The 12,948-nt window shown below is 53.8% G+C and overlaps 1 protein-coding gene across 2 annotated transcripts; it reads left to right on the forward strand.

The window, feature by feature from the left end:
- The first annotated feature begins 470 nt into the window (after nt 1–470).
- On the forward strand, nt 471–6,274 carry CCL22 (C-C motif chemokine ligand 22). Of its 2 annotated transcripts, XM_023747434.1 has the most exons (3): nt 471–1,051; nt 2,463–2,586; nt 5,017–6,274. In XM_023747434.1, exons 1-3 carry the CDS (start codon nt 979–981, stop codon nt 5,099–5,101), a joined length of 282 nt encoding a protein of 93 aa, XP_023603202.1. In that variant the 5' UTR covers nt 471–978; the 3' UTR covers nt 5,102–6,274. The 2 variants fall into 2 exon arrangements, with proteins under 2 accessions (XP_023603202.1, XP_014304083.1); XM_014448597.2 differs by lacking the exon at nt 471–1,051 and having other exon boundaries at nt 2,337–2,586.
- Nucleotides 6,275–12,948: the final 6,674 nt, after the last annotated feature.

Below are 12,948 nucleotides of genomic sequence, written 5' to 3' on the forward strand. Positions count from 1 at the left end.
GGGCAGGGACATTGGGGATGGAGAGAAGAGGACAGCTCAGCCGGTGTGGCTCAATGGTTGAGCTTCGACCTATGAACCGGGAGGTCACGGTTCAATTCCTGGTCAGGGCACATGGCCGGGTTTCGGGCTCCATCCCAAGTATGGGGTGTGCAGGAGGCAGCCAATCAATGACTCTTTCTTATCATTAATGTTTCTGTCTCTCTCTCTCCCTCCCTCTCCCTTTCTCTCTGAAATCAACACACACACACACACACACACACACACACACACACACACACATTTATTTATTTAAAAAGAGAGAAAGAGAACAGAGCTGAGATTTAGGAAGTGGGAAGTGGGACAGGGTGAGAGGTTGAGGAAGAGCTCAGAGGCGGCTGCGGGGGAGACGGCGAGGTGGAAACGTGTGTGGGAGCTCCTTGCAACTGTTGAGCGGCCCACGAGCTGGCCCAGGCCGGGACTTTGTGAGAACCCCGAGGAGAGGCTGAGAAGCAGCCCAGTGGACCCGCAGGCCTCTCCCTGGAAGAGAGAAGGGTCGTGACCGCCAAGGGCACAAGGTGGCCTCAGTCTGCTGAGGGCTGGGGCCGTTTAGCGCCCGTTCACATTCTCGCATCATTTACCAACAAACACAGCGGCTCCCAGGTCGGGCTGTGGCACCATCTCCCCATTTCCAGAGACACATGGGGACGTGAGCAGGGACACATGTGATGGACCTCGGGGGCCCGGCTCACGGGGGATTTTGCAAGTCTCTGGAGACCCAGAGGGTGGAGGGTGGGGGTCCCCTCTGATGGTTTCCAGCCACAGAAAATTTCCTCCAATCTGGAGGAAGCGGGAGTTCTTCTTTCAGAACGTCAGTGTCAATCTTCTTTGCTCACCGGTGACTAAGAGTGGCTGAGGCTGTGGGTGTAGACAGCGCTTAAATAGCAAACCTGGTTGTCTTCCGGCGAGAGCAGACACCTGGCTGGGACACAGGACAGGAGCATGGCCGGCCTGCAGACCCCGCTTCTGGCTGCCCTCCTGCTCCTTGCTCTGATTCCTCAAGCAACCGAAGCAGGTGAGGCTGGGGAGAGGGAGGGCTCCCTGCAGAAGCCTGGGTTGCACCCTGGGCATCTTCCTCGTGGAGTGGAAAGACACGGGACTGAGGGCAGACACCCCAGTCTGCCGCTGGCTCTTGATCTCGCCCCATTGCTTCTCCGGGCCTCCGCTTACACATCTGTTAAATGGGTTGTCTTGGAGGCTTGAGTATAGAATCTGTCTCAGCAGGGTTGGGGGTGTGGTAGGCATGGCCCGGGGGCCTCTACTCCAGAGAACGGGAGCATAGGGCCCTTGGGGTGTGGAGAAGGCGCGCTGAAGATGGACGCCTGGGGTGGAGGACAGGAGCTGGGGCCTGGGATATTCCCATGGAAAGGTAGCTGGCCCTGCCTCCCACCTCCCCATTTTTGCTCCAGAACCTGCCTTGGGATACTGACCTCTTTTTTTCTTTTTTTAATTTTTCTTTTTTTTTTTTAAATTTATTTCAGAGAGGGGGAGGGAGACTGAGAGGAAGAGGGAGAGAGAGAGATAGAAACATCAAGAGGGAGAGATAGAAACATCAATGATGAGAGAGAATCCTAGATCGGCTGCCTCCTGCAGGCCCCACATTGGGGCTGACCGGGAATGGAACTGTGACCTCCTGGTTCATAGGTCGACGCTCAACCACTGAGCCTCGCCTGGGATCCTGTTTTTTTCACGCCAATGTACCCGCTCCTGCCCTGTGTGGGTAGGGGAGGAGCACTGGACGGGAGTCGGGCAGCGAGGAGCAGTGCTGCTCAGGGATGGGGTTCCCGTGCGCCCCCTGCCGTAGAGGCCCCCAGAGCAGCGCTGTTATTACCCCCTCGGTCAGAGGAGGAAGTTGGGCCTCAGAGGCGTTCAATGACTTCCCTCAGGGCAGAGTGGGCCTCGAACCCTTGTCCTGGCTCTCCGGAGTCAGGCTGTGCGACTGGGGCAAGTCCTCCCCATCTCTGGACACAGCCACTCCACGGGCTCCACAGTGGTGGTGATGGTGGGGGGCGGGGTAGCGTGGCTGTGCACTGAGCAGGCTTCTGCATTCCCCGGGTCCGCACTGCCCGTCTGGCTCAGCAGAGCTGGTGGAGCAGCCGCCCACAGGCTCCGGGTGATGCTGGCGCCCACGGGGACCTCGCCTTGAAGAGCAAGGCCCCTGTTCAGAGGCTCTGGGTTCCGCCTGGAAGCTTGGGCATCGTGGATGCGCAGCTGTTCTGCATCCCTCGCCCTTGACCTGACCCACCTGGAGTAATGGCATTGGGCCTTTCGTGGCTTCTCAGAGGCCCAAGATCGGGGACACTAAGGGCCCAGAATCCCCTGGACACTGTCCTTCCACATGAGAACAGAAAAGCTGGGACAGAGGCGGGGGCGGGGAGACTTCCCTGTGCCCAGCCTGTGTCCCTCTGAGCACCCCTCTGCCCCAGGCCCTTACGGAGCCAACGTGGAGGACAGCGTCTGCTGCCGGGACTACATCCGCCGCCCGCTGCCCCTGCGCCTGGTGAAGTATTACTACTGGACCTCAGAATCGTGCCGGAGGCCTGGTGTCGTGTGAGTGGGGCGCTGGGGAGGCAGGGACCCCGATGGATGTGGCCCAGGGGCTGGTGGGCGGGGAATGCCGCTGGGCATTTGTAGACGGGCTGGAGTAGGTGGCTCAGTCCAGGCTTGGGCGTGCCAAGAAAGGAAGTCATGCGGTCATTCAAGAAATACGATGGAACCCTGCTATGTGCCAGGCAGCGTGCCAGGCCCCGAGGCTGCAGAGCTGAAGGAACAGGTGCCCCCACCCCGCGGGCATGGAGGTGTAGGCAGTGTAGAAGCTATAGGACATGGGGTACAGGGTAGCTGGTGGGTGGAGCCAATGAGGATGCTCTTATCAGCATCTTGGACCCTCCCCAAGGCAGCCGATCTTCCCAGAACAGTGTGAAACGCTCACACTTGGGAGTGTTCGGCCTGGGCCAGGCACTGTGACCGCATGGAGTCCTTGACCCTCACCACAACCCTGTGAGGAGGTGCGCTTATCCCCACTTCATAGATGGAGAAACAGGCTCGGGGAGTGAGACCCTTCAGTCCGCAGGCCGACGCTCTATCCACTGAGCCAAACCGGTTAGGGCAGACCACCTTCGTTTATTTTTGTGGATCACATTTGTAGAGAGTGCTTGCTGAGTGCTAGGCACTGTTATTCACACTTTATAAATAGTAACTCATTTAATCCTTGAAACAACCTTATGTGGGAGGTGCTGTTATGATCCCCTGTTCACAGGTGGGAAAAGGGGCACAGAGAGGTTACTGGGCCTCTTGAGCAACACAGGGTGCAGTCAGAGTAAGTGGGAAGTGTAAGCTGGCATATACTAGATGCTCAATAAAAGGCAGCACACGTGTGATCTTTGGACTTCGAGGTGGAAGAATGCAGCTTGACAGAGGGGGAGAGTGGGAGCTGAACCTTGCCCAGCGTCCCACGGGAGGCGGGGCAGGCTGCCCACAGGGCCAAGACCAACATCGCAGCCTTCTTTGTTCTTCCTGCTCATTGGTGGTCTGTGGGATGCTGCAGGGCAGGGAAGTAGGGGAGCTAGGAGCTCCCAGGCCCCAAGGACAGCCTCCTTTTTTAAGTCATATTTTAATTCTATTGGAATCAAGTTATTGGTAACTTGAGAGCAAATAAGCTAAAAATGACAAAGTAGGTGTTTGAGGTCTTTAATCTGAAAACCAATCCCAGAAATATGATTTATCTACATCACTTTATTTTATTTATCTATTTATTTTTATTTAAATTATTTATTGTTTAAAGTATTACATAAGTCTCCTTTGCCCTCATTGCCCTCTCCCCAGATGCCCCCACCGCCCCGACAGGCTCCTCTTGAAAGTCAGGAAGGAAGTCCCGGGCTGAAGGATATCCTACCAACAATGGTGGCGGCAGAGTGCCCCAAGGGCCAGCGTGGTGTTTGCCGCGGCTGGGTGAGGGCGGGAGCCTTTGCCCGCAATTGCTGTGTGATGCTGGGCCAGTGTTCACCTCTCTGTGCCTTGGGCCTCTCGGGGGGCCTGGGTGGGGACACTCACCAGAGACACTGCCCCTAGTATCCAGCTCACGGCGGGCACGGTGAGGCCGAGCTTACCAGCTCCGGCACTCGGGCAAGTTGCTTTGCCTCACTCCCCTCAGCTAGGAAGTGGATAGAATAATCCGACCTCATAGGATTGCTAGAAGGGTGTATTAAGAAAATTACTGTTAAGAATTCAGGCCAGTCCTAGCTGGTTTGGCTCAGTGGATAGAGAGTTGGCCTGTGGACTGAAGGGTCCCAGGTTTGATTCCAGTCAGGGGCACATGCCCGGGTTGCAGGCTTGATCCCCAGTAGGGGGCGTGCAGGAGGCAGCGGATCAATGATCCTCTCTCATCGTTGATGTTTCTCCCTCTCCCATCCTCTCTGAAATCAATAAAAATATATTTTTAAAAAAGAATTCAGGCCAACTCCTGGCACAGTTATATAGGCCCTACCAACTGCTGTGCATCTAGTTTATATTAACTCACCAAATCTCATCAGAATCCTATGAGGTTGGACCATGGTAATCATCCCTATTTTACAGACGTGGAAACTGAGGCTCAGAGAAGTTAAAGGACTTGCTAACCAGTCACAGGGCTAGGATTTTAACCCAGATAAGTTGGCTCCAAAGTTCATGCTCTTGGCCCCTGCCCAATGCCCTCTCTCCCAAGGCAATGTTTGCAATGACCATGAGACTCCAGGGCATTCGGCTCCCTGGCCTGACCGGGCACTCAAGGCTGAGGCAGGGACTACCTGGGAAGTTCTGATGCTCACACCCCTCCTCCTTAAGAAAAGTGTTTGCATACAGCAGGCGGCTCATAAATGCTAAGCCGCTCTATATAGAAGGCATCTCTCCATACAGTAGGTGACTCAAAGTGCCAAGCCTTCGGGTGGGATGTGGCGTCCTCCCTGCTTGTCTCAGTGCCCCCCTGGCATCTCCTCCTTCCAGCTTGCTAACCATCAAGGACCGGGAGATCTGCGCTGACCCCAGGGTACACTGGGTGAAGAAGATGCTCCAGAACCTGGACCAATGAGGAAGGGTCCTGCCCCGGTGACCGTGGCCTTGGCTCCTCCGGGAAGGCTCACGGAGCCCCACCTTCCTGCCATGACAGCTGCTCCCCAGCCAGTGACCCTGTCTGTAACCCCCGATCTCCATCCCTACTCTCCTCCCCCCTCTTACGCCTCCAACCCAGCCTCTGCCCCACTGTAGCCAGTGGGTCCACAATTCTGGTCAGTCACTCCCCTGCTCAAAACCCTCCCATGGCTCCCCATTGCCCTTGGCTGAGGTCAGAGCGCCCGAGCTTGGCACCAGGCCCTCTGGATCCTGGTCGCATCTCCGTCTCCAGCCCCATCTCACGTCCCTTCATGCACGTTGGATTCCAAGCCCGCGCCAATTACATTCCGACTTCCGGGCCGTTGCCTGTGCTGCCTGACACCCAGGATGTCTCCCCATCCCTGCACAGCCCCACCAGCCCTCCAAGGCTCAGCCCAAGCAGCCAGTAATTGAGTTTCAATTATTTTATTTTTTTCCCTTTGATGCTAGGTTGGCAGAGTCCATGTCTGTCACTTTCTACCAAAAAGTCCTAAGTGACTCACTATTTCTGAGTAATTGATCTCATTTTTTAGACGTCCACCGGCCCTCTGCCCTTCTTAACAGCTCTGGTTACAGTCTGCCCAGAATCCTCGCACGGCTGGACCAGGTTCCACACCCGAGTTACTTGGTCTCCTGGCCTCCAGGACAGAGCACAGGGCCTGGCTCAGAATCAGGACCCAACAAGTGGCTGCAGACTGAATCCATAAAAGTAAGTCCCCTCTCTCACCCCCAAAGGCCCTCACACATCAATGCCGAGGCCACAGGTCATCCAGGGAGCTGGGTCCCTCGTGAAGCCTTTAATTTGCCCAGGTTCGCCTTTCTTTCCCCATTTTACCTCTGTGCTGGGTCTCTTTACCCTTCCTGCTTCCCTCGGGTTTTTACTGCTCTCCAACCTCCCAAACCCAGGCCTGACCTTTTCAGAGCCCCTGACTTTCCCTTCCTGTTTCCCCAAATAGCTGATGACCGAATTCACGCTATGGTGTGAATGACTACCCTTGGCTTGGTATTTAACTCGAGTTAAATTTGTATATGAAATGAAGTCAGCCCGGCCAGTGTGGGTCAGTGGTCGAACATTGACCTATGAATCAGGAGGTCACAGTTCAATTCCCGGTCAGAGCACATGCCCAGGATTTGGGCTCGATCCCCAGTGTGGGGCGTGCAGGAGGCAGCGGATCAAGATTCTCTCTCATCATCGATGTTTGTATCTCTCTCCCTCTGCCTTCCTCTCTGAAATCAATAAAAATATATTTTAAGACAAGAAGGCAAATGCTTAAGAGGCCATGTGGATGATTGGGAGGATTTTAGGAGCTGGGGGCAAGGGGACAAACAGGCAGAGCCCTGGCAGTGGGAGGTGGGGTACAGTTAAGTGAAAAAACCTTGGGTGGAGGCCACTCTCTGGTGGCTGGGGCCAGGCTAAGGACTGGGACTGGGTTAGTACACACTCCTCTTCCCTCGTGTCCACACAGAGTACTTGTCTGGGGGGCAGGAGAAGCATCCGGAAGGGTACATGTCACGGATTCAGGCAACGGGAACTCTCACTGGCTGGGTGTCCGGGGCAAGTTGCTTTGTCCCGCTGTTTCCACCTCTGTGAATAGGGGGCATAAAAGCAGATGTCAGTGCATGTGGCTGCGAGAATCAATGAGCTGAGAAGACACAGCAGCCCAGTCACAACGCGGGCGGGACTGGGAGAGGCGCTTCCTCAAGGAGGACATGCAAATGTCAATAAACTCACGAAAAGATGCTCAACATGAGATGCCACCTCACACCCATTAGGATGGCTATTATTTAAAAAAAAAAAAAAGCAAGGCTGCGGGGGTTCTTGTCCCGGCATTAAGAAGGGTTCAGCAATCCGGAAAAGGCTGTGCGTAGATTAATAAATAGGAGTCCAGAGACGAAGCATAATTTTGAAAGGCATTTGGGGGTCAGAGGAGCTCAGCTAAAGGAGCTAAGTTCTAAGGCAGTGATGGCGAACCTTTTGAGCTCGGCGTGTCAGCGTTTTGAAAAGCCCTAACTTAACTCTGGTGCCGTGTTACATATAGAATTTTTTTTTTGATATTTGCAGCCATAGTAAAACAAAGATTTATATTTTTGATATTTATTTTATATATTTAAATGCCACTTAACAAAGAAAAATCAACCAAAAAAATGAGTTCGCGTGTCACCTCTGACACACGTGTCATAGGTTTGCCATCACTCTTCTAAGGTCTTAAGTCTAAGGTCTTAGGTTCTAAGAATCTAAGGTCTTAAGGTCTAAGGTCTTAGGTTCTAAGGCAGCGGTTCTCAACCTGTGGGTCGCGACCCCTTTGGCGGTGGAACGACCCTTTCACAGGGGTCGCCTAAGACCATCCTGCATATCAGATATTTACATGACGATTCATAACAGTAGCAACATTACAGTGATGAAGTGGCAACGAAAATAATTTTATGGTTGGGTCACAACATGAGGAACTGTATTTAAAGGGCCAGAAGGTTGAGAACCACTGTGTCTCCTCATCTCAGGACCCCGTGCTTTTTATTAACACAATTTGTCCTGAGGCGAGGCAGAGATATACACTTCACAGGGTCAGGGTTTGGTACAGCGTCCACTGTCAGAATAGGGGAATTAGCCTCTGGCTGTTCAGGTGTTTGGCCAGTAGGAGGCAATAACATGTAGATTAAGATGCCCTTTAGCTGTCTGGCAGCCAAGAAATCAATTTCATGTATCCTATTCAGGTTTGGGGAAATGCCCTCAGCCATTCCCAGATGCAGCCCTGCTGTCACGCTGGATTTGGTCTCCGGCACAAGGCTGGCGAGGGCTTGGAGAAATTGGAGCCCTTGGGGTTGGCCGTGGGAATGTAAAATGGTGCAGTCACCGTGGAAAACCGCATGGTGGTTCCTTTAAAAAAAACTGAACATCGCATCGCCATCTGGTCCAGTAGTTCCACTTCTGGGTCCACACAGAAAAGAACTGAAAGCAGGGATTCTAACAGATAGCCCATGTTTACCTTAGCATTCCCCACAACAGCCAAAAGGCGGAAACCACCTGTGGAGGGGTGGGTGAATAAGCAAGATGTGGTGCCTACCTGCAATGAAACAGTATTTATTCGGCCTTAAGAAGGAAGGGGGCTCCTTCCCGCTACAGCCTGGATAGACCTGGAAGGCATGTTGGTAAGTGGAATGAGCCAGGCACAAAGGACAAACACCGTGTGGTTCCTGGAGCTGTCAAATTGTTCAAGACAGAGAGGAGTGGTGGTTTCCAGGGGCTGGGGAGGAGGGGGTGGGAGTTATTGAATGGGTCCAGAGTTTCAGTTTTGCAAGAAAAAACAAGTTCTGGAGATGGATGCGGTGATGGTTGCGCAACCGTGTGACTGTACTTAATGCCACTGAACTGTAACCTTAGAAATGGTTAAAACGGTGAAGTTTCTGTTGTCCATGTTTCCCAATAAAAAGGGTGTGGCCGTGTGTGCACACAGAGGGCATGGGGGCAGCCCTCCTTATGGGCCAAAATGTGAGCTGGGCAGAGCTGGGGGGGGCAGGGGAGAGCTAGGCCAGGCTGCCCCCACCTCACGGGCTGTCCCGCCGCTCCTACCATTCTGGGACCCCGCAGGAGTGCCCCGGGCTCCCTGCCAGGCACCCCGCAGCTGTTTCTGTTCTGCTTCCAGGGTCCGGGGAGAACCCCTCATGTCCCACAGACACGGGCCGGCTGCCTGCTCTCTGGCGCACCCAGGAAGGTGTGGGCAGGGACACCCCCATCCCCCTCCCTAATGACCCAAGAGGAAACCCTCTTTTTTAAAATATGTTTTTATTGATTTCCGAGAGGAAGGGAGAGGGAGAGAGAGAGAGGAACATCAGTGATGAGAGAGAACGATTGATCGGCTGCCTCCTGCACGCCCCACATTGGGGATCAAGCCCACAACCCGGGCATGTGACCAGAATCCAACCGTGGCCTGCTGGTTCAGAGGTCGAGGCTCAACCCCTGAGCCACTCTTTCCTACTGCCCTGCTGCTGCTCCACTTTTCGTTTCTTTCTTTTTAAATATCTTTTTTTATTGCTGAATGGCTCCACTTTTCAATCACCCATGTGGCTCTACTTACTCCTCAGTTCAGAGCCGTCCCAGCTCCTCTGCCCCAGCAGCATCCTCATCCCTCCCTCCAGCTTCAGTGCCTAGGGCAGCCTCTATGCCCACTCCTTCCTCGGAGCCGAAGCCATCAGGCCACTCCCCGCCTGCAGAGGTCTGGCACTTCCCACCTGGGTCGGCTTTCCCTCCGCCCAAAGTGGTCCGTGTGGCAGGTGAGTTACTTATGATCACGAAGCAGACACCTCCAGCAGAAATCTATTAGGAGAATAACACGTCAGAGGCTGATTGATGTAAGATGCCGTTTGAAGAACCCAGTATTACTCACAGGGGATTCTTGCCAAAGTGGCGGAGATCTAATCGAGCCCATGGCTCTAACTCCCGGTTTACAGGAAATACAGAGGTTAGGGGAACAAGCTAGATGACTTCACAAGGACATAATTAGATCAATTAAGAAGGAGAACAGAGTATAGGACAATGGCTTTGAGTCTTCAGAGAGTCAAGCCATGAAAAATGAGTTGGGAGGGCTATTGCAGACTAAAAAGAAATAACCCTATGCTATGCATACACCTAGATTGGGTCCTGGTCCAAAACTTTAAAAGAAGAAAGAGAGAAGGGAGGGAGGGAGGGAGAGAAGGAGGGAGGAGGGAAAAGAGGAAAGAGGAAGGGAGAAGCAACAATAAAACACATTTTGGGGGACAATTGGAGAGATTTAATGTTAACTGAAAATTACAGGACATAGAGGAATTATTATTCATTTTTCAGGGGAGATAATAGTTTACTTATAAAAGACACTATCCTTACACTATGGAGATGCATGCTGATGTATTTCAGGACAAAGTCTCAGGCATCCATAATTCACTTCAAAATGGAAAAGAGTCGAAGCCAAGATGGACAAATGCTGGAAGCCGATCCACCCTGGCTGCTTGAGGCAGTCCCTGCAGGGATGTCTCAAGGGACCTGGCGTATATGGCATGCTGTTTTTGGTCTGTTTGCTCCCCTTCTTAAGCGCTGTGTGTTTTAACCAAGGTCGCCTCTCCAAGAAAGGTTGTTTCCCCAGGTGAGGATTTTTATCAGTAAACCGTTTAACTGAGTGTCAGAGGGGTGGTTGGTCGCTTTGAGAGGCTTGGAGTGACCTCCTTCAGTTACTTCCTTGTAGCTTAATGGAACAATAGAGTAACCTTTGAATGGAGGTGGGAAGCCCCCTGGCCTTTTGTATAGAATGGATAGGATTGGGACCACATAGTATAAATACAGATGTTAGATGACAATAAAAAGAAGAACCTGGCTATGATGATCACCTGAACACTGCCTCCGTGTCATTCATTCTTCGCCGACTCCGTCCACACCTTTGGGAACCCCTGGACCCGCTGGGGCTGGACCCCAGCAGACAAATGCTAATCATTGAATTTAGGTGGTAGGGATATGCTCTCTGTCCCATTTCTTCTGTATTGTCTAGAAGTTTTCTAAATGACAATGTGAAAGAAACAGAGCAAAGCTCGGCCCTCGGTCTCAGCGTCGCCTCTCTCACTCTGCCTTCTCTGCCACCGACATAAGAATGAAGGCTCTCGCCCTAACCGGTTTGGCTCAGCGGATAGAGCGTCGGCCTGCGGACTGAGGGGTCCTGGGTTCGATTCCGGTCAAGGGCATGTACCTTGGTTGCAGGCACATCCCCAGTGGGGAGTGTGCAGGAGGTAGCTGATCGATGTTTCTAACTCTCTATCCCTCTCCCTTCCCTCTCCCTTCTTCTCTGTAAAAAAATCAATAAAATATATTTTTTAAAAAAAGAATGAAGGCTCTCCCTCCCCCAGACCTGCGCCTGCTGAGCCGGGGCTCCTTGGGGCGAGGACGTTGGCTTATGGATTTGCCCACCGCAATGCCAGGCACGCACCAGGACTCAGTAACAAACACTAGTCGCTTCTGCGCCCATTTCACAGGTGGGGAGGCTGAGGCTCAAACAGGTTAAGTCACTTGCCCACGGCGATACCCCTCATAGGAGGTGGAGTCCGGTTTGACTCCAGGTCTGGCTGAGTGGACAGCCTGGCTGTTGGGTCTGGATCGAATCTAAATACCATTAGTCTTTTCTTTCTTTTTTTAATCCTCAGAGGAGGATATTCTTTCCATTGATTTCTAGAGAGAGTGGCGAGATAGAAACATTGTCGTTTTTAAAATATATTTGTATTGACTTCAGAGAGGAAGGGAGAGAGAGATAGAAACATTAATGAGAGAGAATCGTTGATCTGCTGCCTCCTGCACGCCCCCTACTGGGGACTGAGCCCAAACCCTGGGCATGGGCTCTGAGTGGGAATCAAACCGTGACCTCCTGGTTCATAGGTCGACCTCTGAGCCACACGGGCCGGCCAAGTTACACACAGCTAGTCTTTAACACTCTGATGAGATGGGTGGGGTGACCATTCCAATTTTATGGGAGGAAAAACGGGGCTAGAGACGGCAGGAGACATCCCCAAGGGCTGCACACCAGACTCTGAACCCAGCACCTTATGGGCATAAACTCACTCAGTCCTCACAGCAGTTCTCAACGTGGGGTGAAGAGAGGGGGGGGGTCATCTGGTGGTCATGAGCTCAGACCCCAGAGCCAACTGACTGGGGCAAATCCAGGCTCCCCCGCCTCCTGGCTGGTGATCCTCAAGAAATTCCCTAATTTCTGCATGCCTCAGTTTCCCCCTCCGTAAAAAGGACCACCAGGGCCCTGCCAGTCTGGTCCCTTCCGGTTTGCTCGCAGCCAGCATTCTCTATCCCTCGGCCCCTGCCCTTTGCTTATTGCCCACAGAGGAGCTATAGGGCCCCAGGCCAGACCGAAGGGCGAGTCCAGCTCCGGGTAGGGAGGTGACCAGCAGAAGGGAAGAGAAGAGGCCCTTTGAACCTGAGCAGTCCTCCCGGGCAGGTTCCGGTTTGAGGAGCCATTCTGAGCAGCAGCTCAGGATCCCCAAGACCTGGGCCCTCTGTTTCTAAGGCAACATCCTGTGGAATCTGGCTGCCTGCCTCTCCCCTCCCACCGCCCGCCCGCCTGCAGGGGAGCCAGGGGGCGGAGACAGAGCACAGGCAGCGATCTCATTAGAAAAACCAGAGCGCCTCGCGCTAGCGACACAGTGCCCGCCTGGCTCCCCGCCTCGCCTCACCTGGACCCTGCCTGGCCCCCTGCCTGCCCTCAGCCATGGCTGTGCATCCGCTCTCCTGGCTGCTCCGCTTGGCTGTCCTCTGCCATCTAGCCCTGCTGCTGGCCGGTGAGTGGGGTGGGCGTAGCCTGAGCAGGGAGGGGGGCGCCCCAGCCCCATGCCTGCCCCTCAGGCCCGGCATCAGGGCCACCAGACCCTTCCTGCGTGAGGCTGAGGTCTGTGGCAGGCCCGTTTGAGGGATGTGCCTCGAGGCTAGAAAGCGGTTAGTGTGGGGGGGATGCGGCTCAATGAGGAAAAGATTTGGCTCAATGAGCAAGGCGGCTACTGCTTGGAGCTCGGGGGGAGGTGGCGTGGGAGGCACAAGTGGGCCAGGTGGGTATCAGGAGGCAGGGGCTCGAGCACGGGCAGGTGGCTCCTGCCCGGTAGGAGCCTCGGTGGGACTCAGGGTTAATATGTAACACGAAGTCCTGAGACGCAGCCTTGGCCCTGGTCTAGACCATAGTTGGGACTATCTCCTGCTCTGATGTCAAGTCTACCCCAGGAGTCGGGGCCCCCGGACCCGTGGGACGTCAAGGTCATTGCAGCTCATGGGGTGGG

The sequence above is a fragment of the Myotis lucifugus genome, unplaced genomic scaffold, assembly GCF_000147115.1.
Source record: "Myotis lucifugus unplaced genomic scaffold, Myoluc2.0 scaffold_876, whole genome shotgun sequence".
NCBI lineage: Eukaryota > Metazoa > Chordata > Mammalia > Chiroptera > Vespertilionidae > Myotis > Myotis lucifugus.

Coding starts and splice junctions, on each gene's coding strand:
- CCL22 (XM_014448597.2), top strand. CDS start 2,375: ATGAGAACAGAAAAGCTGGGACAGAGGCGGGGGCGGGGAGACTTCCCT. Junction 2,587..5,016: donor TGCCGGAGGCCTGGTGTCGT/GTGAGTGGGGCG, acceptor TCCTCCTTCCAG/CTTGCTAACCATCAAGGACC.